General features: G+C 62.9%; 1 protein-coding gene across 1 annotated transcript; it reads left to right on the top strand.

The window, feature by feature from the left end:
* Positions 1-1,556: 1,556 nt before the first annotated feature.
* On the top strand, positions 1,557-22,273 carry MMD2 (monocyte to macrophage differentiation associated 2). Its single transcript, XM_070417054.1, has 7 exons — positions 1,557-1,630; positions 12,913-12,994; positions 13,708-13,868; positions 14,689-14,763; positions 17,721-17,822; positions 18,417-18,486; positions 21,452-22,273. The coding sequence occupies exons 1-7, from the start codon at positions 1,587-1,589 to the stop codon at positions 21,653-21,655; spliced, it is 738 nt and encodes a 245-aa protein (XP_070273155.1). The 5' UTR covers positions 1,557-1,586; the 3' UTR covers positions 21,656-22,273.
* The last annotated feature ends 595 nt before the right edge of the window (positions 22,274-22,868 follow it).

Raw genomic sequence — 22,868 nt, 5'->3', positions numbered from 1 at the left:
CCGTCCAGCCTGGCCTGGGGGGGGGGCACGGCGCGGGGAGTCCTGGTGCCACCTCCAGGGGAGAGCGTGAGGGCTGCAGGTCCCCTCCGGAGAGGAGGCACGGCCGCCAACCCCCAGGAGTGGCGGCAGGCTTGGGCGACAGGCCGGGCAGAACCTGGGACCCCAGCGCTAGCAGGGGGGCTTGTTCCCTGCCACCCTGGCGCCCACTATGTCTCCTCTGGGCGCACTCACAGGTCAACCCTAACTCCTGGTGCAGGAGCCAGGCCTTGGTTGCCATAACAACTGGATGCTGGCAGTAAAAATAGCAACCTGCGTCTCAGTCAACTTCTTTTGCTCTTGGAGAAAAATAAAATCCATCTTCAGGCTCGTGTTTCCTTTTGGGGGGTCTCCTCTGGGCCCTGCCGAGCACTCTGCCAAGGCGGCCGGAGCCGGGGAAGCCCCGGGGGAGCTGGGGAGGCCCTGGCCCAAACCTGCCGCCCTCCGCCTTCGGGAGCTGCGGCTCCGTGGACCCCGGGGAAGGGGGGGCCGCTTGAGGTCCGTCCTCTGGGGCGTTCACCTTTGCAAAGCCAGCGGGACCCTTTAGGGAATGGAGGCTGGGGGCCCAGGAGGGGGTGTGGCTGCCCCCGGGGACGGGGTGTTCTGGGGGGGCTGACAGTGAGGCCTGGGGTGGGGTGGGGACCGAGCAGCTGCAAAGGAGGGCAGGGCGGGAGGAGGCCGGGGAGCACAGGGCTGGGCCTCGCCGGCTTCTTGGACTCGGTTCCTGGGTCTGAGAGGCCCTGTGAGGGGACCGCTGGGCTGCAGGGCAGGTCCCCGGAGGGTCCCCGGTCCCTCTCAGCCCCTCTCCCTCCATCTTCGGGGACAGGAGGCAGGGTCACCACAGCCATGAGCCTAGTCGTTCTTGACCGTGACTCCCCGTGAGAACACAGGTCCCTCCAGCGGGACACAGTCCGCCCACGCCTGAGACCAGCTTCCTGGACACGACCCCTCTGCGACCTGGAGAGGGTCCCCCAAGGAGCCCCCGGCCACGTGCGGCTGCCGAGGACTTGACATGTGGGCCTGGGCCCGGCCCTGCACCTTCCGTTGTATTGCATTTTACTAAAGGGGCTGGCGGCGGCCCTAGAGCCGCGGCCCCAGGAGGTGCGGGGGGCAATCTGGACCCAGGCCTCCGAGGGACCCTTTGGGGTTCTCGCGCATCAAAGAGACCAGGCGCTGGCGGTGGGGGGGCGCGGGCTACAGGTCCACTCGGGGCGGCCACGCCGGGCGGGCGGGCGCGCAGGGGGTCCCCGCTTCCAGCGCGGCGCCCGCCGCCTTCTGATTAAAAGCTGCCGCGCAGGACAGAGCGGGCCCGGGAGAGGAGCCCCCGCCCCGCCCGCCTGGTCCCCCACCTCCGGCGAGGGGTCCGCCCCGCACGGGGACGGCGCCCAGGCGATTGGCCGGGAGCCCCCGCCTCGCCCCCATCTGCTCCGGGTTTGCGTCCGCGGCTCCGGCCCCCGCGCCCCGCGCCCCGCGCCCGTCTGCTGCGCCCGCCGCGCCTCCCCGGCCGCCCGGTTCGCGTCCTCCGAGCCGGCCGCCCGCCGAGGCCCGCGATGCTGCCCCGGCTCCCGGATTTCCAGGCGACCACGCTCGCCAGGTGAGCGGGCGGGGTTCCCAGCGCCCCGCTCTGAGCCCCAACTCCCGGGTGTGCGGAGCGGGGATGGGGAGTCCCCGCCCGGGGCCCCGCGAGGATTGAGGGCGCTGATCCCCGAAGCCCGGGCGCCGCGCGCAGAGCGTCGCCCCGGGTCCGCCCGCGGGTCTGTTCGCGAGGAAGGCGTGGCCCGCCCCTCGCAGCAGGCGGGGAAACTGAGGCTGGGGTCCCAGGCAGAGCTGCGGTACGTGCGGCCTCCGCACGGGGCGAGCTCCACGTCCCGGAGGCTCACTCTCTTCTCCGTGAATGGAGATGCCAGACACTCCCAGGGGATTGCCGAGCCGAGCCGAGGGCAGCTCTGACTCCTAAGTAAGGGGCACGGGGTCGGGGGCACGGTTAGGAAGAGTTGGGGGCTTGGGCTCACCTGAAAGCCGCGTGAGACCCGTTCCTGAAGTTGCCCTTCAGCCCCAGGGGTGCCCGGAGGACAGGGGTCCTGGAAATGCAGCCTAGCCCCCCCACTCATCCTGCTCTGCCCCTCCCCCCTCCCCCTCCCCTCCTCCCCTCTTACCCTCCCCTCCCCCTCTCACCCTCCCCTCCTCCCCCTCTTACCTCCCCTCCTCCCCTCTTACCCTCCCCTCCCCCCTCTCACCCTCCCCTCCTCCCCCTCTCACCCTCCCCTCCTCCCCCTCTCACTCTCCCCTCCTCCCCTCCCCTCCCCTCCCCCTCTCACCCTCCCCTCCCCCTCTCACCCTCCCCTCCTCCCCCTCTTACCTCCCCTCCTCCCCCTCTTACCTCCCCTCCCCCCTCTCAACCTCCCCTCCTCCCCCTCTTACCCTCCCCTCCCCCTCTTACCTCCCCTCCTCCTCTTACCCTCCTCCCCCTCTTACCTCCCCTCCTCCCCCTCTTACCTCCCCTCCCCCTCTCACCCTCCCCTCACCCTCTTACCTCCCCTCCCCCTCTCACCCTCCCCTCCCCCTCTTACCTCCCCTCCTCCTCTTACCCTCCTCCCCCTCTTACCCTCCCCTCCTCCCCCTCTTACCTCCCCTCCCCCTCTCACCCTCCCCTCACCCTCTTACCTCCCCTCCCCCTCTCACCCTCCCCTCCCCCTCTTACCTCCCCTCCTCCTCTTACCCTCCTCCCCCTCTTACCCTCCCCTCCTCCCCCTCTTACCTCCCCTCCTCCCCCTCTTACCTCCCCTCCCCCTCTCACCCTCCCCTCCCCCTCTCACCCTCCCGTCCCCCTCTTATCCTCCCCTCCCCCTCTTACCTCCCCTCCTCCTCTTACCCTCCTCCCCCTCTCACCCTCCCCTCCTCCCCCTCTTACCTCCCCTCCTCCCCCTCTTACCTCCCCTCCCCCTCTTACCCTCCCCTCCTCCCCCTCTTACCCCCCCTCCCCCTCTTACCTCCCCTCCCCCTCTTACCCTCCCCTCCTCCCCCTCTTACCCCCCCTCCTCCCCCTCTCACCCTCCCCTCCTCCCCCTCTTACCTCCCCTCCTCCCCCTCTTACCTCCCCTCCCCCTCTTACCCTCCCCTCCTCCCCCTCTTACCCCCCCTCCCCCTCTTACCTCCCCTCCCCCTCTTACCCTCCCCTCCTCCCCCTCTTACCTCCCCTCCTCCCCCTCTTACCTCCCCTCCCCCTCTTACCCTCCCCTCCTCCCCCTCTTACCCCCCCTCCCCCTCTTACCTCCCCTCCCCCTCTTACCCTCCCCTCCTCCCCCTCTTACCCTCCCCTCCTCCCCCTCTTACCCCCCCTCCTCCCCCTCTCACTCTCCCCTCCTCCCCCTCTTACCCTCCCCTCCCCCTCTTACCTCCCCTCCCCCTCTTACCCTCCCCTCAGATCTGTCTGGGCAGAGTGGCAGGAGGTGGCTTGGAGCCCTGCTGGCATCAGTGTGAGATCCACGTCCATGCAGCTCATGGTTGAGGGTCCCTGGGCCCAAAGGTTTCTAAGGTCCTGGTCACGTTGACAGCTGCCCCCAGAGGCCCCTGCGGAGGAGGACGTGGGCAGGGCAGGCGGGAGCAGGTGGTCCTTCCCCTCAGGCTGCTCTGCTGTTCAGAGTGGGGGGGTTCTGAGTGTCTCCTTCATGAGGTTGGGGAGCGCCTGCGTGGGGACCGTGGCCGCACAGAGGAAGGGCGTGAGGATGAGTCCCTGCCCATTTGCTCTGGGTCTGAAGGCGGGAGGGCTGGCTGCACCCATCCAGGGTCCTCGAGGGCCCTGGTGCTGGTGGGAGGTGGGAGCCGGTGGGGTGCTGGCCTGAAGTGTGGGGGAGCCCCGGGCTGGGGGGTGCGGTGCTAGCCTGAAGGGGGGGAGCCCAGGGCTGGGGGGTGCGGTGCTAGCCTGAAGGGGGGGAGCCCAGGGCTGGGGGGTGCGGTGCTAGCCTGAAGGGGGGGAGCCCAGGGCTGGGGGGTGCGGTGCTAGCCTGAAGGGGGGGAGCCCAGGGCTGGGGGGTGCGGTGAGACGGGCAGGAGGCAGCTCTGACGCCTCCGCACCTGCTGTGTGACCTTCCGGAGGTGTCAGCCTCTGGGCCTTGGCTGGCGCCCTGGAAAGACAGGAAGTTGGTGTAAGTGACCGGTGGATGGGACACAGGTGCTGCCCCCTGGAGTGGACTAGCGCGCCCTGCGGGGTGGGGCGGGGCCCTGCGCTGCTCACTCCTGGCTGATGCAGCTTCCTGGTGGGGAGCCCAGGGAGGACGCGGGGTGCACTGGTGAGAACCGTTTCCACTCCCTGGCCCTGGCCCTTACTCCCGTGCAGTCCACAGGTTAGTCCTTAAAGGTTTCCTGATTGTGTGAATTTAATAGTTTAACCCAGTTCTGTCCAATAGAACAGCGGCTGGGGGAGGGGTGGCGGGAGGCGGGGTTCACAGAGGTGGGTGCCTTGTGGGGCTTCTGTGGGCCGAGCCGGCACAGGGGTTGGGGAAGCGACCCCCAGGCACCAGCCAGGCCCCGTTCGAAGCACTTCCCATGCATCACCCACCTCCCCTGAGCCGGCCTGCAGGAGGGACTCTTAATCCCTGCTGGCCTTCCCGCCTCCCACACCACCACGTGACAATGGTACCATCTCCCTTTGCAGAGTGTAGCTCTCAGGCCACCATTTACATTTTCTTTTTATTTTAAATGTATTTTTAAAATTGATTTCAGAGAGGAAGGAGAGAGATAGAAACATCAATGATGAGAGAGAACCATGGATCGGCTGCCTCCTGCATGTCCCCCACTGGGGGGAGGGGGGGATTGAGCCTGCAACTTGGGCATGTGCCCTTGGCTGGAATCGAACCTGGGACCCTTTAGTCCACAGGCCGATGCTCTATCCACTGAGCCAAACTGGCCAGGGCATTAACATTTTCTTTAATTTACATTCATAGGGGTTTTTAAAATTACAATTTTCCTTTTAATTCTTTGGACGTGCTCTTTAAGAGAAATTTCTGCCATGATGGAAATGTATGTCTGTGGTCCCTGTGAGCCGGGGACTTAGCTTCCGTGGGCGCTGGGCCTCCCCGGCTGCCTGATGTCCTCTGGGACCATGTGCGATGCTTACAGAGGTTGGAGGAAGTCTGAGTGAGGCCAAGTCCCGGCAGACCCCGTCCTCCCAGACCCCGGTCCCCGCAGACCCCGGTCCTCCCAGACCCTGGTCCGCACAGATCCCGGTCCTCCCAGACCCCGGTCCTCCCAGACCCCGGTCCCCGCAGACCCAGGTCCCCGCAGACCCCGGTCCCCGCAGATCCTGGTCCCCGCAGACCCCGGTCCTCCCAGACCCCGGTCCTCCCAGACCCCGGTCCCCACAGACCCCGGTCCTCCCAGACCCTGGTCCCCACAGACCCCGGTCCCCACAGATCCCGGTCCTCCCAGACCCCGGTCCTCCCAGACCCCGGTCCCCACAGATCCCGGTCCTCCCAGACCCCGGTCCCCGCAGATCCCGGTCCTCCCAGACCCCGGTCCTCCCAGACCCCGGTCCCCACAGATCCTGGTCCTCCCAGACCCCGGTCCTCCCAGACCCCGGTCCCCACAGATCCCGGTCCTCCCAGACCCCGGTCCCCACAGATCCCGGTCCTCCCAGACCCCGGTCCCCACAGATCCTGGTCCTCCCAGACCCCGGTCCCCACAGATCCTGGTCCTCCCAGACCCCGGTCCTCCCAGACCCCGGTCCCCACAGATCCTGGTCCTCCCAGACCCTGGTCTTCCCAGACCCCGGTCCTCCCAGACCCCGGTCCCCACAGATCCCGGGACTCGGCTCATACCAAGAGGGACTGGGGCTCAGTACCCTCAGGTCCCACTTTCAGGGACCCTCCTACAGCTCTGTCACCAGAGGCGGGGGCACTGGGAGCCAGGAGGGGCTGGGAGGACCCTGGCTCTGATTTTGATAATGACGGTTCCGCTAACGTCCTCAGTTGGGGCCAAGCAGGAGGGGCCGTGTGGATGGTTGGGGCTCTGGTTGTCCGAGGTCAACCAAGGAACGTTCGTTCCCTCACCGGGACCCCTGGCTGCACCAAATCCAAGCTGCATCCCATCCGCTCAGGCGCAGTCCAGTCTCCGGCCCAGGAGTGTCAGCTGCCAGGGCGCAGGGCTGACCAGCAGCACTTCCCGCCCTCCCCGCGCTCCGTCCTGGTGAGGAGCAGACCAGGGAGAGCGTGCCAGGCGAGGGTGTGCGGGGCAGAAATGTGCGCAGCGGGGAAGGCATGCTTCCCCGGGGACTGTTGGGAGGACGGTGTGAGACGTTTGCGTGGACTGGCCACAGGGCTGCCCAGTGATGGCCGGCCTGTGCGGCGGCAGGTGCAGGAGAGACAGGAAGTGGGTTATCCAGGAGCCCCTCAGCAGTGCACACACGCACCCTCGGGTCTCAGACAGTCCCCCTTCCGGGTGTCCTGAGCCCCGCACACCGTAGGTCCTGTCCCTCTGCTCTCCACTCCCCCGCCAGGCCGCTTGGAGCAGGGGTGGGCGGGCTGTTCAAACCCCTGGGTCCCCAGGCTGGCCCGCTGCTGGGACACGCAAAGGGGGGAGCTGTCAGTCCCGCAGGCGCACACCTGTGGGGGCCTGTCCCGTGCAGCACGGCGGTGCCGGGTTCCTCGGCCCTGGCACTGGCCCCCGTGGCCCTCCCCACCCCTTGCTCAGTTTCCCCTTCTCTCTCCTGGGGTTTTGATTTCAGTTCTGAGGTGGCACCGGTCCAGGCGCTGTGGTTCCACGGTTCTGTTTCCCAGGGACGGAGCCAAGTTGCTGTCTGCCTCCCCGGAGCCCGGGTTCATGAACGACACACAGAGCCCGGGGCCAGGCTGCAGAGGGGGGGCTGGGCGCTGGGGCCACTCGCCCTGGGCGGCCCTCGCCTCGGGAGACAGACCGACAGACAGACCCCCTTTGTGTGCTGGACACATCTCTGTGGGTCCTCTGTTCTGGGGACTCGGCTGCCACCACCAGGCACCGGCCCAGCCGGAGGAGTGGCCGCAGCCTCTCCGGGCCTGGCTCCTCTCGGACAGGAGGCTGGCTTCTCCCTGGGGGCTCCGGCCCCTGGCCCAGGCCAGAAGGGCAGGGAGAGACTGCAGGTCCGAGGCCGGGCCTGGCTGCTAGGATGGAAGAGGAGGGGCAGCCGGGGTGCTCAGCCCAGGCGGGAGGGAGGCCCTGGGGGTGTGGACAGGCGTGGACAGGCGGGGTCAGCAGATGGGCCCCGCCTGGGGCAGAGGGGCAGAGGGGCTGTGGGCCCAGGGTAGTGGTTTGGAGAGCACCGTACAGCCCTGCTAGGAGCCGGTCTGCTCCATCCGTCACCCTGTACACCGGCCTGCGCCCAGGGAGGTGGCCTTCCCACCACAGCTGGCAGCTCGGCGCCCTTGGGACCGGACGCTCGCTGCTGCCAGCGCCCGAAACCCTTCGCAGAAACCCCTTCACGTCCCCTTTAGTCCCTGCCCCACTCCCAGGGGTAGACGCGGTCCCGGCTTTATCCTCAAAGCCTCCTCTTCTGGAAATTTCTAGGCACAGAAAAAATAACATTGCCCCCTCCCCCGTCTCGCCTCCGGTGCCCCCTTTCACACCTTCGGCTTTTCCAAGTCAGCTGAGACTGTGTGACCTTGGGCACGACATTTGTCCTGGCTGGATCCAGCCATGTCTCGGGAGCCTGTCGATTCCAGAAATTCCGGAGGGTTTTGAAGGTTGGACTGTTCCCACATGTCATCTGGAGGCTGCACGACTTCATCGAAGCTCGAGAGGATGGATTAATCGCGACTTCATCGATGCTCGAGAGGATGGATTATTGGCTTCTTTGCCGGAGTCACCCGAGCACAGCTGGCCCTGCACTGGGACCGGGAGGCGAAGACGAGTCAGGCCTGTCCCGTGTGCGGTGCAGGGGCGGAGGCAGACCCTGAGCACCCGCGGCCACACCACGTGCCTTGCGAGGGGGTCCCGCAGGCACTTGGGGGAGGCCAGGGGGAGGGCCAGCGCCGAGGCCGCTCCACGGAGGAAGGAGGGGAGAGAAGGCAGCTGCCAACGGTGTGCATGGGGGGTGAGGGCAGGGATCAAGGAAGCTCAGAGGGGGGCCTTTCGACCTGCGTCCTGAAGGCTGATCGTTCCCGGCCGAGAAGAGGGAAAGGGACGTCTACACAGAAGAACTGATGGTGGAAGGCTCAGGCCCCCCTCCCCCCGGACTCCGGATCTTCCCGCCCACGCAGGAGCTGCCCGGAATTTTTGCTCTTGGCCTTGTGCTCGGGGTCCTCCTGGGTTTTGCCTTGGCCTCCTGGGAGTCTTGGTGTGGACCTTCCAGGGTGGGAGGGACTGACAAGGCAGCGTTCAGGGGGCGGGGTATGGGCTACCTGTGGTCAGGGCTGCACTGAGCACTAGCCAGTGAGGCAGTATTTCAGGAGCTGGGATGGGGCCCTGTGCCTTCCCTTCCTTGGCCTCCAGGCCCACCAGCAGCCCTCTACCCTGGAGAGGTGCCCGGTACATTATACTAGAGTGTAAAAGGCTGCCGGCAGAACCCTCCCATCAGGACCACGGACAGGGCCGCAGAGGCCGTGGGAGGTCTGCATGCCAGGCTTCGCCCCACCACTTCCTGGTCCGTGTTTAACGTCTGCATTCCTGCGTGAAGTGAGAGTACTCTCAGCCCTGCCCACTGTACAGCGTCGTCACCAGGTTCGAGGGTCGGCGAGGAGGCGGCCAGGGAAGGCATCCGGGGACTCTGAAGCCAGGGTGGCTGCCTCGTGCCCGCCCTGTGCCCACGGCAGACACGGCTGGTTCATCACCACGTTCCTTCCCCGACAGGCCTGGACTCACACGCAGAGCCTTGGCCGCACAGCGCGCCCGGCAGCCTCTACCACCCCCCCCAGGCGCCGTGCGGGTTGAATCCGGTTTGGGGCCTGCTGAGCCCGGTGCTCGGCCCCTGGGGTCCTGTGCGAATAGCACCCTATTGTGTGGAGGGACCGCGGTTTGTCAATCCATCCATCTCTTTCCAGGTGATTCTTTAAAAAAAATTTTTTTTTGTATTGATTTCGAGGAAGAGAGAGGGAGAGAGGGAGCTAGAAACATCAATGACGACAGAGAATAATTGACCAGGTGCCTCTGGCACCCTCCCCACGGGGGATCGAGCCCCCAACCTGGACAAGTGCCCTAAGCGGGAATCGAACTGTGACCTCCTGGTTCATAGGTCGATACTGAACCACTGAACCTCACCAGCCGGCGCCAGGTGATTCTTGGTGAAGGGACGAGATTGAGGACCGTTGGCCTAACCCCTGTAGCCTCATCTTCAGCGTGGAGGACAGCATCTACCGTGCCAGGTGGTGGGGCTTTAAATGGGACGCGCTACGTGAGGTACGCGGGTGGGTCAGAAGCAGAAAGAACTCGGCGCCTGGGCTCTTTGGGGGAGCTCTCCGGGGAGCGGTGAAAAGATCGCCCATCCTTTGAGCGCTGCTGAGTGCCAGGCACCCCGGTGTGGGCTTTTGAGCCATATGATTCCATGGTAGCTGCAGGCGAGGTACTGTTACATCTTTTTATATAGAAGGAAGCTGCAGCCCAGAGACGTACAGTAATTTCCCGGAGGTCACACAGCAGCGAGGTGACTGTGCAGCCATGTCCCGCCCAACTGAGCCTTGCTCCAAAGCCCCTGCCTCCCCAGTCCAGGGGGGGGACTCCCCTTCTGTGCTGCCTGCCTTCCGGCATCTGGATCCTCTAAGCGGAGTCGCCCTCCCACCCCCATCAGACGCCGTGGCCGCGTGGTCATCTAGTGCGCAGGCTGGTCGCAGGACGGCGCTCTGTTCTCCAGAGGAGGCGGGAAGGCCCTGTCCCTCCTCGCGAGTACCTGGCGTCGGCCCCTTTAGGAGAAGCTCCCAAAGCCTCAGGCCACCTCTGGCCGCCTGCTCAGCTGGAGAACATCCTGCATTTGTCTGTGCAGAGGCCCTGGCCCTGCCGGGCAGATACACAGGCCGTTACGCGTGCGCACGGTGGCATATTCCCACAGTGAAGGGAGGGGACCGCGGACACAGCTCCACGAACCCCGCCCACAGGGAGCCAGCGAAAGGAGCCACCGCAGGAGGGAGGGTGGAGAGTGGCCCGTTTCCTCACTGTAGAAAACACGTTTGCCTTCAACACGTTTTGAATAGGAGAATAAGAAAATCCCCTGTGGCATTCAGAGCGTTTCCTTTCTCCTAAGAATGCACTTGGACTTGATATAATAAATCCTCTTTAGACGTTAAAAAAAAAAAAGGCTTAGGACTCCGTTTCCCGTGGGACCTTCTGGAAAAGCGACGCTGTGGGGACAGAGAACAGGGCTGGGGAGGACGGGGGACCAGGGGACACGAGGGTGTTGGGGCGATGCAGGATCCTGAGTGGTGACGGCTACACGACCCTCTACATTTGCAAAACCCATGCAACTGTAGCAAAAAAGAAAAAAGAAATGTATGTAAATTAGAAGGAAAATGAAAACAAAAATTAATTCACTGTCCTCTTAAAACGCCTGCGCAGAGTTCACGGAGAGAGCCCAGGCCCGGGCGAAGGAGCGGAGCTGGCGCTGGGGCCTGTGGGAACCGGATTCTTGGGCATCTGCCCGGCCCGGCCCTGTCTCCCGGCCTGGCTTCCTCTCGCCGCCTTTGTCACTCCCGGGCATTCAGTAGCTGCCACCGCACGGGGTGGGGTGGGTGGGAGACAAGGGAAGTTTTGTGGGGCCCAGAAATAAAGGAGTAACTGCCCAGCCATCCTGGGTTGCCACGGCAACCGTGTCATCACCCTCGAACCGGGGTGGCAGGCACGCTGGGGGCTTGGATGGTGTTTGTTAAAGGGCCAGACGGAGAGGACAGCCGGGCCCGGCCTGGTGACGGCGTGAGCCCCACTCCCACGGGAGAAAGGCCTCGCTCCGGCCCAGCCCCGCCAGCCAGCAGGTGTCCATTGGCACCGTCCGGGTGCTGGGGCGGAATCTACCGGAGTGAACACTGGGTGTGCGTGTGTTCGGGTCGCTAGGGCTGCGGTAACAGATGACCACACGCACTTAAGTGGCTTAAAACAGCAACTTCAGCCCTGGCCAGTTTGGCTCAGTGGATAGAGCATCGGCCTGCGGATTGGAGTTCCGGGTTCGAGTCCTGTCAAGGGCACATGCCCGGGTTACAGGCTCGATTCCCAGTGTGGGGTGTGCAGGAGGCAGCCCATCAATGATTCTCTCTCATCATTGATGTTTCTATCTCCCTCTCCCTTCCTCTCTGAAGTCAATAAAAATGTATTAAAAACAAAACAAGAACAGAACTTCGTTCCCCGGCTCTCGAGGGCAGAGAGCAGGGTGTGGGCAGCCAGGTTCCGGGAGGTGCTAGCGAGTCCGCAGGGCTGTCCCCCAGCTTCTGGCGGGCCGGCCACCTGGGCATTCGTTCCTTGGCTGTGGGAGAATCATGCCAATCTCTGCCGACGTCACGCGGCCCCTGGCTCTGTGTCTCCCTCTTTTATGAGGATCCAGTCCCACCGGAGCAGGGCCCGCCCCCGCAGTGACCTCTTCTTCGTGAATCACACCTGCACCAGCTCTGAGTACACGTGGGGCCACACTCTCGGGCTCTGGGGGTTCAGACTGCGACGTCGGAATTTTAGGGGACCCGCCCCGCCGTGCGGCACTAGTTTTGTTGTCAGGACATGTCATTTCCTGAGCCGGCTGTGGCCACGGACGTCCTCCGGGGTTGCCGTGAAGAAGGTGGGCTGATGGGCTGGTGGCTTTGGTCTCCTAGGAGTCTGTGCTTCTGTGGGCTCCCCACTTCCAGGGGTGGGTCACCCACCTTCTCTGTGACATAAGCCCAGTGTTTAATCCGCTCCTGTATGGTGCTCGGACTATGGGAGAAAGAGCACTCTGTCTGTCCTTCCTCTGAGCTCTGAGAGCACCCACCACCACCCTCACATGGTAGGTGCTCAGCTAATGCTCCCTGGGCGAGTGTGGAAAATGCTCCACAAACTCAGCTGGACTAACGTGATGCCTGCGTACAGAATGGATGCTCCATGCACTGTGCTGGCATGGCCCCCGCATACAGAAGGTGCTCGATAAATGCTTCGTGCACTGTGCTGGCATGGTCCCAGCATACAGAAGGTGCTCAATAAATGCTCCATGCACTGTGCTGGCATGGCCCCCGCATACAGAAGGTGCTCGATAAATGCTCTGTGCACTGTGCTGGCATGGCCCCAGCATATAGAAGGTGCTCGATAAATGCTCCGTGCACTGTGCCGGCATGGCCCCAGCATACAGAAGGTGCTCGATAAATGCTCTGTGCACTGTGCTGGCATGGCCCCAGCATATAGAAGGTGCTCGATAAATGCTCCGTGCATTGTGCTGGCATGGTCCCAGCATACAGAAGGTGCTCGATAAATGCTTTGTTTACATAAGGTGCTCGATAAGTGCTCCGTGCACTGCCCTGCATCGAGCCCCATGTTCTGAGCCCTGCACTCATTTCCATTTTTGTGGGTCTTCACAGTAGTGACGGTCTCAGGGGAGGTTTTGGTGCTGCGGTTCCCATTGGTAGGCAGTGCGGGAACCTCACCCACGAGGACCAGGTGGGAGGTGGCTTCCTGGGGGAAGGTCCCCTGGGAAGGGCTGGACGGGTGGGGCATGAGCTGTCTCCCCGGAGGTGGTCACGTGGGCATATGTCACCTTCGTCAGGCGTGCCCTCGGGGAGCTGTACTGTATGTCAGTGACAGTAAAGAAAAAAGACAGCACCCCGACCTTCAGCCATGTTCTGTAACTCCCCGGGGATCAGGCGTTGGATAGTACAAGACATGTAATAGGGAGAGATTGGGGGGGCGGGGAGTGGGACCCCCTCTTCCCACCGCAGGGGCCGAGCTCCAGGACGGTGCCTCTCCTTCCAGGTTCATGAACCACCGGGTGCCCGCCCACCAGAGGTACCAGCCCACGGAGTACGAGCACGCGGCCAACTGTGCCACCCATGCTGTGAGTGGGTCCCCGGGGCTGAGAGCTGAAGGGCACCTCCAGGTCGGGGTGGGGAGGCACTGTGTCTCCGTCCCACGCGATGCCCACGCGATGGCCCACGGCCTGTTCCTCACGCCCCTGTGGCCCCCGGAGGGTGAGCCGTGGCGCTGAGCCGGCCTCTGCCTGGGCCTCTCCCCGGAAATGGCCATAACCAAGGCCTGGAGGATGAGGGTTTCCGTGGACATGGTGGGGACCGCACGTGTGACAAGGCGGAGGCGGCGCCTGGGGACCTCGGGCGGGCGACCTGGGGACGCGGAGCGGAGGGAGCGGCCGGAGCTGCCCGTGGAGGCGGGCCCCGCTACCTATTCCCAGGGCTGCTGTCCAGTGTGAGCCGCTGGCCTCCGGTGGCTGTGGACATTGACAGTGAAATCAGTCTAATGAAATAAAATGTAAAATTCCTTGCCCAACCCTGGCCGGTTTGGCTCAGTGGATAGAGCGTCTCCTGCGGACTGAAGGGTCCCAGGTTCGATTCCCCATAAAATACATTTAAAAAAAATTCCTTTTCCCAGTGGCACAAGTCACGTTTACTAGAAAGTGCTCCGCAGCCGCCCGTGCCTGGCGGCCCCCACTCTGGACGCGCAGGTTAGGGTGTCCCCACTGCGGGCGGGAGGGAGGGGGGGAGGGCTCCGGCCACCGGGACCCCGAGCCAGCGCTGCCTGCACCCCCGCTTCCAGCTCTGGATCATCCCCAGCTTCCTCGGCAGCTCCAACCTCTACCTCCTGTCGGATGACGCCTGGGAGACCGTTTCCGCCTGGATCTACGGCCTGGGCCTGTGCGGGCTCTTCGTGGTGTCCACCGTGTTCCACACGGTCTCCTGGAAGAAGCGCCACCTCAGGTACCGAGCCGCCCGCGGGAGGTGCCCGCCACGCAGGGACCTGGCCGAGGGAGGGTGGGGGGGCAGGCGGGGTTCCCTCGGGGATGCTGCCAACAGCTGTTTGCTGGGTGCTTCCTGCCCTGCACGTAGGCACCCACCCAGCGCTCACAGCCGCCTGCGATGGTCGCTGATGCCCCCTGTTACAGAGGCGGGGACTGAGCCCCGAGCAGGGAGGGGACTTGGTCAGGGTCACAGTCCCTAAGCACTGGGCTGGGATTCGAACCCAGGCCTTCTGGCCCCAGAGCCTGGGCACGAAACCACAAAGCCAGAATCCAGAGGGTCTTCAGGGGGCACAGAGTTTATTTTATTTTTTAAATAAATTTTTATTGACTTCAGAGGGGGAGGAAGGGAGAGGGAGAGAGAGAAACATCGATGATGAGAGAGAATCCCTGATCTGCTGCCTCCTGCATGCCCCCTAGTGGGGACCGAGCCCAGGCATGTGCCCTGGACAGGAATCAAACCCCAGACCCTTCAGTCCACAGGCCGACGCTCTATCCACTGAGCCAAACCAGCCAGGGCGGGGCGCAGAGTTTAATAGCTTTGCATTTTAGCCACAGAAATCTTTCCTCACTTGCAGTCTCCTGAAAGCCCAGGGTGTATGATAGAAACTCAGAGGGGAGGGGAGAAGGGTCCTCGGAGGGACCCCTGGCGGCCCCAGCTAACCCCAGGGGTAGGGAGCCTGGCTTGAAAGCCTGGTCGAGGAGAGACGGGAGGCCGAGGCCGAGGGGGTGGCTGGACAGACGGGGCCCGGCTGCTGTGTGACGCCGCCTTCTCTGCCCAGGATGGTGGAGCGCTGCCTGCACATGTGTGACCGCATGGTCATCTACTTCTTCATAGCGGCCTCCTACGCGCCCTGGTGAGTGCCCTGCGGCCGCGCGGGGCGGGCTGGCTCCCTGCCTGTCCTTGTTCGAATCGCTCTGTGTTTGGCGGGCACCACGCTGACGGCACAGAGAGTGAGGCGGCCGCCCCTCACCCCGCTCTCATGCCCGCTTCCCTGTGCGTCCAGCTATTTCCCGCGTGAAACGGCCAGTGTGTGTAAACACGTGCCTATGTGACTATCCATGCAGACCGTGCATACACACGCACACACACGTGCACACTTAGAGTTTATAAGCGAACGTTTACAGCACTTTTCTCCGACCTTAACACGGCAGGAAGGAGGCTGTGCCGACTGCCCGGCAGTTTGCGTTCCTTCTCCTAGCGCATCGATGCTCAACCCCTGAGCCTCGCTGGCCGGGCGCGACTGTCCTTGTTTGTGTATCATGGAGCCCCTGTGTGCGGACCTGTTGGCTGAATGTGATGAGGTTGCTCAGAGGCGGCCTCTTGTGACTGCGGACAGCAGCTTCAGGGGCCCAGCCCATCCTTGTGGGACAAATGCCGAGTCTCACGCAGACTTCTGGGCGGCAGGGAGGGGCCCGGTCATCTGTGACCTGTTTGCCAGCGTCTTCTCCCCAGATGTGCCCAGTTACATCGCCCAGCACGTCACTCAGTGTCTGAAAGTTCTGGCATGAAGAAGCCCTGAGCGTCAGGCCACCCCGTGGGAGCCCGGGGAGCCTGCAGGGCCTGTGCCGGGGTGGACCTTCCACTCACGTGTGCTGACCTGCATGCGTGGCTGGGCTGGGCTGGGGTCAGGACACTGAGGTTCTGTAGGTGGACGAGGGTCTGAGACAGGACAGTGGTGGCCGGTGGGATGGGCCTGTGTGCACTCAGCCATGGGCGCTCAGAGGAGGCAGTGGGCTGGCGTGGGGGCCGCTGGAGGGCTGCCTGGAGGAGGGGGAGCCACAGATAGGTTTGTTCCATTTTTGCCCCGGGAAGCTCTCTGTTTGGCTATTCTAAACTGGGCCTTCCATTTCATTACATCAGCTAATAAGTAGGTTTTGTTTGCACATACAAAGGCGATTGTTTTTTAAACACGTCTGATGGAGGGGTGCCGTTCCTGCTGTCTGTCTGTCTGTCCTCTGTCTGTCTGCCTGCCTGTTGGTGCACCATCAGACCTGCCCAGCCTGGGCTTCTCTCCTGAAAACCTGCAGGGTTTAGGCTGTCTGGCGCCAGGGAGCAGGCGGACGGAGACTTCTAGAAGCCTAGAAGGCCCTGGTGAGGAGTGCAGCGAGGGTGGGTAGGCGGGGGGCCACAGAGCGCACCAAGAGCCTCTAGAGCTGGAGGCCACAGGAGGGGCTCAGTCCTGAGCTCCCGAGGCAGCACCTGCGGGTCAGGAGCCAGGCAGCTCAGGTGTCTGCTTGGATGTGGACCGGAAGTCTCAAGCTGTTCTGTGCTCAGCTGCCGTGACAGACAGATCTGGAGTAATCCGACTCTCCGCCCCTTTGTGGGTGGTGCCTGGGTTTCCATTCCTTATCCCTGCGGTGACCACGGAGCAGCGGCTCTGTGCTGCCCCCTGCTGGTGGCCAGGGATGCAGTGACCACGGAGCAGCGCTCTGTGCTGCCCCCTGCTGGTGGCCAGGGATGCAGTGACCACGGAGCAGCGCTCTGTGCTGCCCCCTGCTGGTGGCCTGGGATGCTGTGACCACAGAGCAGTGGCTCTGTGCTGCCCCCTGCTGGTGGCCGGGGAAGCGGTGGCCACAGAGCAGCACTCTGTGCTGCCCCCTGCTGGTGGCCAGGGATGCAGTGACCATGGCGCAGTAACTCTGTGCTGCCCCCTGCTGGTGGCCAGGGATGTGGTGACCATGGAGCAGTGCCCTGTGCTGCCCCCTGCTGGTGGCTGAGGGTACATAGGCCGTAACTCCTCCGGGACTTAGGGCTGAAGGTCCCTGGGCTGACACACAGCCATGGCGAGGGCCCTGAAGCAGGGGTACGGGGGTCCGAGGTTTGCTCAGGAGGAAGAGGCAGCAGAACTGGGGGTTGATCGGACGGGGGACGAGCGAGCCCGAGGCGCTCCGTGGTGACCAGTGCCCAGGCGGGAGGCGGGGTGCGTGGTGGAAGGGGCCGGGCGCAGGCGCCGTGTGTAGAGGATTTTTCGTGTTGCTCTGGCTGTCCAGCTGTCCTCTGAGAGCGCTGAGGGGCCGGGGCCGCACTGGGGGTGGGCGTCTGGCTCCCCATCCCGGCCTCAATCAGAAGGCCCCTGTTTTTGTTTGCTTTTATTTCATCTTTGACAGATTGGACTAACATAGGAGCTTCCTGGATACAGCCTTGACTTAGAGAAAGAGTGGTGTTGGGGGACCGAAGGCTCTGGCCTGGGAGAAGGGCATGGACGGTGTGGGAGCGACACGCGTGTCCCGGCTGGGCCCTGGGGCTGCACCGCGGGCCACGCGTGTGCGCACGGCAAAGCCTGGCAGATCCTGCCCGGTGGCCGTCCCAGCCGGCTCCCCGTTCACTGTTTGATTGACCTTTTTTTAAGAAAGAGAGAGAAAAGGAAGCAGGAAGAAAGGGAGAGAGAAAGGGAGGGAGAGAGGGAGGGGGAGAGAGAAATACTGGTTTGTTCTCCTTATCTATGCATTTATTGGTTGTTTCTTCTGTTTTGTTTGTTTATTTGTTTGTTTGTTTATGGGCTGTTTGTTGTATGTGCCCTGATCGGGGATTGAACCTGCGACCTTGGCTATCAGGACGCCACTCTCACCAGCTGGCCGGCCTCCTGCCTCCCCTCCGCGCCGAGACAGCCGTGTGGCTCATTCCTTCTCCTGATTGCTCACGTGTCACTGTCTCTCTGTGTCTCTCCACACGTGTCCCATGAGAGTCCATGTCTCGCCACAGCGGACAGATCTGCGGGACAGTGTCCCGGGCTGGCCACCCACACAGGGCCCTGCAGGGCCATGCAGTGCCGGCCGGGGCCCCTCAGACTGTGCCCTCGGGTCTCCGCAGGCTGAACCTCCGGGAGCTGGGCCCCTGGGCCGCCCACATGCGCTGGCTGGTCTGGGTCATGGCCTCCGTGGGCACCGTCTATGTCTTCTTCTTCCATGAGCGGTAAGCTGGGGCGGGGGGGCTCCGGGGGGCGGTGAGGGGCCCTCAGGGCTCCAGCAGGGCCTCCTTCCTGCCCCTGGAGGGAGGACACCCCAGGATGCCCCGGGGGCTTGAGGGCACAGCTCCGCCCGGCAATCCAGCGTCCAGGCCCGTGGACAGCCACAGGTCCACAGCTCACGGAGGGTTCCGAGGCCCACTGCAGGGTGTCACGTGCCACCTGCCGTCCCCAGGCTGTGCTGGCAGACACGGAGCAGCGGCTCTGAGCCCTCGGGGCCCCGTTTGCTTCCATCAGCCGAGCCACACGACGGAGTAACTAGTGAGGGACAGACGGGGCTATAGAAGCAGGAGGAGTGACAGACGCCGGAACCTGCGGGGACGGCAGTGGGTGTCAGCTGATGCAGCCGCTGGGGTCCTTGGAGCGCGGCTGCTTGGGCCCAGGGGCCCAGGTGCGGGGTCGAATGGTCATGTCTGCCCCGGGCCTGATAACGACGCGGAACCGAGTCTCAGAGAGAGGATGAGGCCTGCCGAGGTCACCCCTCTGCCAGCGCCGCGGGGGGTGGGGTGACGCTGCGCCCACGGCGGCCTCTCCTCCTGCAGGTACAAGCTCCTGGAGCTGCTGTGCTACGTGGTCATGGGCTTCTTCCCCGCCGTGGTCATCCTTTCGATGGTAAGCCCACCCCCAGCGTGGGGCCTCCGTCTGCCTGGGGAGCACCCAGACTGACTCGGGATCGTCACCCAGAGCCCGCTCCTCTGGCAGGAGGGAAACTGAGGCTCGGTGTGCCCACGTGACCCACCTAAGGCGGCGGTAGAATAGACAGGTTAAACCCTGAGGGCCTCTCCTCGCTGAGCCTCAGCTGCCCCATCTGCTAAACGGACACAGTAAACTCACCCTGCCCATTACCTCCTAGGCCGCAGAACGGCATTACTACTATTATTACTATTAATCCCCATCCAAGGTCATGCTGATTGATTTTAGAGAGAGGGGGAGGGAAAGAGAGAGAGAGAGAGAGAGAGAGGAATATCAATGTGAGAGAAACATCCGACCACTTGCCTCCCCTATGTGCCCTGACCGGAAGTTGAACCTGGCTGGGAATCGAACCCACCACCTTTCAGTGCTCCAACCAACTGAGCCACACGGGCCAGGCCAGAGAAGAGTATTATTTTAAAATTATTATTATTGGCAGATGTTAAAATTTTATGAAGTAAAATCTAACAGGTTTTTAAAAAAATTTTATGGCTTTTAACGAAGGTCTCCCTCTTCTCGAGGTTTGTAAATATTGACCTATATTTCCTTACATTCCTTTTTTGGTTGACTTCTCATTTCTAAGCCTGTATATGGTGAGCCCCGCCCCCCCCCCCCCCCAGGGGGCCAGCCAGTTATTTCATTTACCTGCCATTGAAAAACGCTCCTCTTATCCGATGTTAAATTCAGGGTCTGTTTCTCAAATTCCAATTCTGTTCCAGCGATGGGCCTGTTTTTGTTTTTAATGTTTTATTGATTTGAGAATGAGAGGGAGGGAAAGGGAGAGAGATAGAAACAGCGAGGAGAATCAATCATCAGCTGCCTCCTGCACGCCCCCTACTGGGGATCAGCCCGAAACCTGGGCATGTGCCCTGACCGGGAATTGAACCGGGGCCTCCTGGGTCCTGGGCCGACGCTCAACCACTGAGCCACACCGGCCGGGCGGGCCTGTTTTTACTCTAACACCAAACCGTCGCCTACTGCAGCTCTAATCGCATTTGAATACTTGGCAGTGAAGGCCTGTGCCATTGGTCTTTCCTGCTCAGCGCCGTCCCTGTGACCTGTTCTCGTGTTTATAGGTTAGCTTTTCCCAAGTTTGTTTTTATTTAACCAGTTAACGACCACGCATCCAAAACGGAACCATCCCCACACGCCACGATATTTTGAATTTAATTAGAAAAATCAATTTGCAATGAATATTATACAAATAAATATATTACTCACAATTCAGGTGTTTTTGGATATGTTCAGCTGAAAATTCTCACGAAAAATGACTTTAAAGTTGGTCAGGGCTGCCACGTAGGGAAAACATTTTTTTTATAGACGCGCGTGGCGTGTGGGGCGGGTCCCCCGCTTGCATCTACAGACGCTTGTGGCGGACAGTGGGCTAATATGCATATTTAAGCTACATCTATTAAATTATGTAATATCGACCAAATCACATGTTACGTACTTAAATATATCCATGTAGGTACTTACATTTGTATAGCAAACGTACATTTAAATACATGCTCACTGCAAAGAATAGGCCTCGTCTGAAAGTATAAAACAGCAGCAGCCCCTCCCTCCTCATGCTGTCACGGCCATGAACGGTTTCCTGTCTTTCCCATTTTTAAATGTACACGCAAGTCTGTGTGGCCATGCAGACGTGATGACTTGTTGGCTTTCCTTTTACAAAAATGAGATCACACTATACAAATCCCCTCCCCCGCCCCCCCCCCCCCTCCCCTGGCAACGTGCTCTCCTCGCTTTGCACGATGCCGTGGGCGTGTCTGTGATGGTCACGTGCAGTGACCCCTGCCCGTGCCGCTGTCGAGAAGGGGGCACGAGGTGGCCCCTGGAGGCCCCTGCGCCGTGCCGGGCGCCTGGGGAGCTGAGCAGCGCCGGCCGCTAGTGACTGTCATCACGTAACTGACGCTCAGGCCCAGCCCTCCCAGGGCCACGGGTGCGTCCCTCAGTGGAAGGCTGCTCGGAGCCGAGGCCGCCCCGACGGGGAGGCGGCTGAGTGCCCTCGGCGTTGGTGGCGATGGGTGTGCAGAGGGGACGGTGGGAGCTCCCTGGTCCGCGTGGTGCGTTCCTGGGACACGTGTGTCCATGAAGTGCGCGCTGTGTATGCAGACGTGTATGTGCGTGCAGGGGCGGCTTCCGGAAGCATCCTGCACACTGTTCGTGCGGGTTACCTGCACGCGGTGGGCCTGGGGCATGGGCACGGCACGGCGGCTTCCCCCCCTCGGCCCCTCCCTCCCATACTTGAGTCCTTTTTTAAAAGCAATCTTCACCCGAGGATGTTTTCCCATTGATTTTTAGAGGGAGTGGAAGGGAGGGGGAGAGACAGAGAGGAACATTGATGTGAGAGAGACACCAACTGGTCGCCTCCCACACACGCCTGAACCAAGGCCGGGATTGAGCCTGCAACCAAGGTACATGCCCTTGACTGGAATCGAACCCGGGACCTCCAGTCCACAGGCTGATGCTCTAACCACTGACCTAACCAGCCAGGGCACAAATACCAGTTTGTTCATCCAACATCCAGATGGACGCCGGGCTCCTTCCCGTGTGGGCGGGGGGGATGATGCTCTGGGAACCCGGATGTGGTGGTTGGCCCCCCCGCCGGCTTTCACTGCCTTTGGGCAGGAGCCAGGGGTCTGACTTGTGAGAAAAGGTAAAAAAGCTCTAAAACAGCCCTTGAGATTTTAATAGAAACGCATCACATGTGAGAATTAATTCGGGAGAAGTGGCGACAGCACGGTGCTGACGCCCCACCCAGGAGCCCGGGCGGGCTCACCAGGTCTTTTCATTTTCAGGGTGCAGGGGGGATTGGCCGGGCGCTCCCCACCTTCCTGGCCGCTCCTCTGACCTGCCCCCCCCCGAACCCCATCCTTGCCGACAGCCCAACACAGAGGGCCTCTGGGAGCTGGTGACCGGAGGGGCTTTCTACTGCCTGGGCACCGTGTTCTTCAAGAGCGACGGCCGGGTCCCCTTCGCCCACGCCATCTGGCACCTCTTTGTGGCCTTTGGTGCCGGCACCCACTACTATGCCATCTGGAGGTACCTCTACCTGCCCAGCTCCCTGCAGGCCAAGGTGTCCAAGTGAGGCCGCCCGACGGCGTCATGGGAGTGTTCCTGCGAACTTCAGCCCAGAGCGGGCGCCCCAGCCGCTCCCTCCCGCGGACGGTCCGAGGTCAGTGGCGGTGGCAGCCACACTGTCCCTGGGGCCCCAGGTGAGAAAGGAAGCCTTGGTCAGGGCTGCAGGGGGATTAACCCTGTGATGCATCTACTCCCCACAAGTGTCTCCTGCCACAGAGGACGTGAGCACCTGCGGGGAGGGAGCAGGCTGCCCTGCAGATGGCAGAGCCGGGCCAGTGCCCCCTCGCGTCCCCAGACACCGGGCCAGGCCGGCGGTGGCTCCCACCGGTGGCTGGGCCTCCTTTTCTGCTACCAGAGTCCTGGCCGGGGGTGCCCCCGCTCAGGGAAAGCCGCCAGGTGGTCGGGCGGGGCCGGTGGGACGGTGACCGGGCAGACATCACCCATCGACCGCCGCCCGGCGCTGTCGGTTCCCACGGTGCTGGGGCCGCTGTACCAGCCGGCTGGCACTCATGGAGGCCCCTGGTGGGCACGTGGCCAGGCTGGTAAATGTCCTGCGTGGACTGCGTGTATCTGCACGCCCTCTGGTCCTTTCTGGGAAGCGCCTGGGGTGGGCAGAGGAGCGGTGTAGGCCACGGGGCGCACACCCCGCTGCCCTGGCCCGCTGTGCCGGGCCTCGGTGCGGAGGGGAGCAGCTGGGCTATTACATGGCCATGTCGTCTCCCGCCCGGAAGCCAGGGGAGCTCCGAGAGCCATGCCCCGGGCGCAGCGCCTCCGGGCCTGCCAGCTGCAGGTTAGGGCTTGTGACACTAACATTCAGGGTCTCGCTCGGTGCCATCAATGGCCCTGGGAGGCCCACCCCTCGAGCCCAGAGGGAGCCCCCCCCCGAGCTCAGAGGGAGGGCACCCCGACCTCTGGAGCCCCGAGCAGCCCAGCCTCAGGCCTGGAAGGTGGCCTGGAAGGCTCCACCCAGCTCCGGGGTCTGCGGAATCAGAGTCCCTGCGTCCAGGATCCCTGGCAAGTCAGACGAGCCTCAGTGTCTGGCTCCCCACGAGGGTCGGGGGGCAGCCAGGAGGCCTTCTGTTCCGCCCGGCCCGGCCCAGGCCTTTCAGGGCGCACGGCCTCTGAGTCGTGTGTCCAGCCCGCGCTCAGTCACCTGACTCCGTCCACAGACGGGGCCTGAGCGGGCAGACGCTTGGGACATAAGTTTTGTCCTCTTACCG

This window comes from Myotis yumanensis, unplaced genomic scaffold, assembly GCF_028538775.1.
Source record: "Myotis yumanensis isolate MYYU_CA2020_CCGP unplaced genomic scaffold, mMyoYum1.0.hap1 SCAF_5, whole genome shotgun sequence".
Classification (NCBI taxonomy): domain Eukaryota; kingdom Metazoa; phylum Chordata; class Mammalia; order Chiroptera; family Vespertilionidae; genus Myotis; species Myotis yumanensis.
This window is presented reverse-complemented; position numbering and strand designations above follow the sequence as displayed.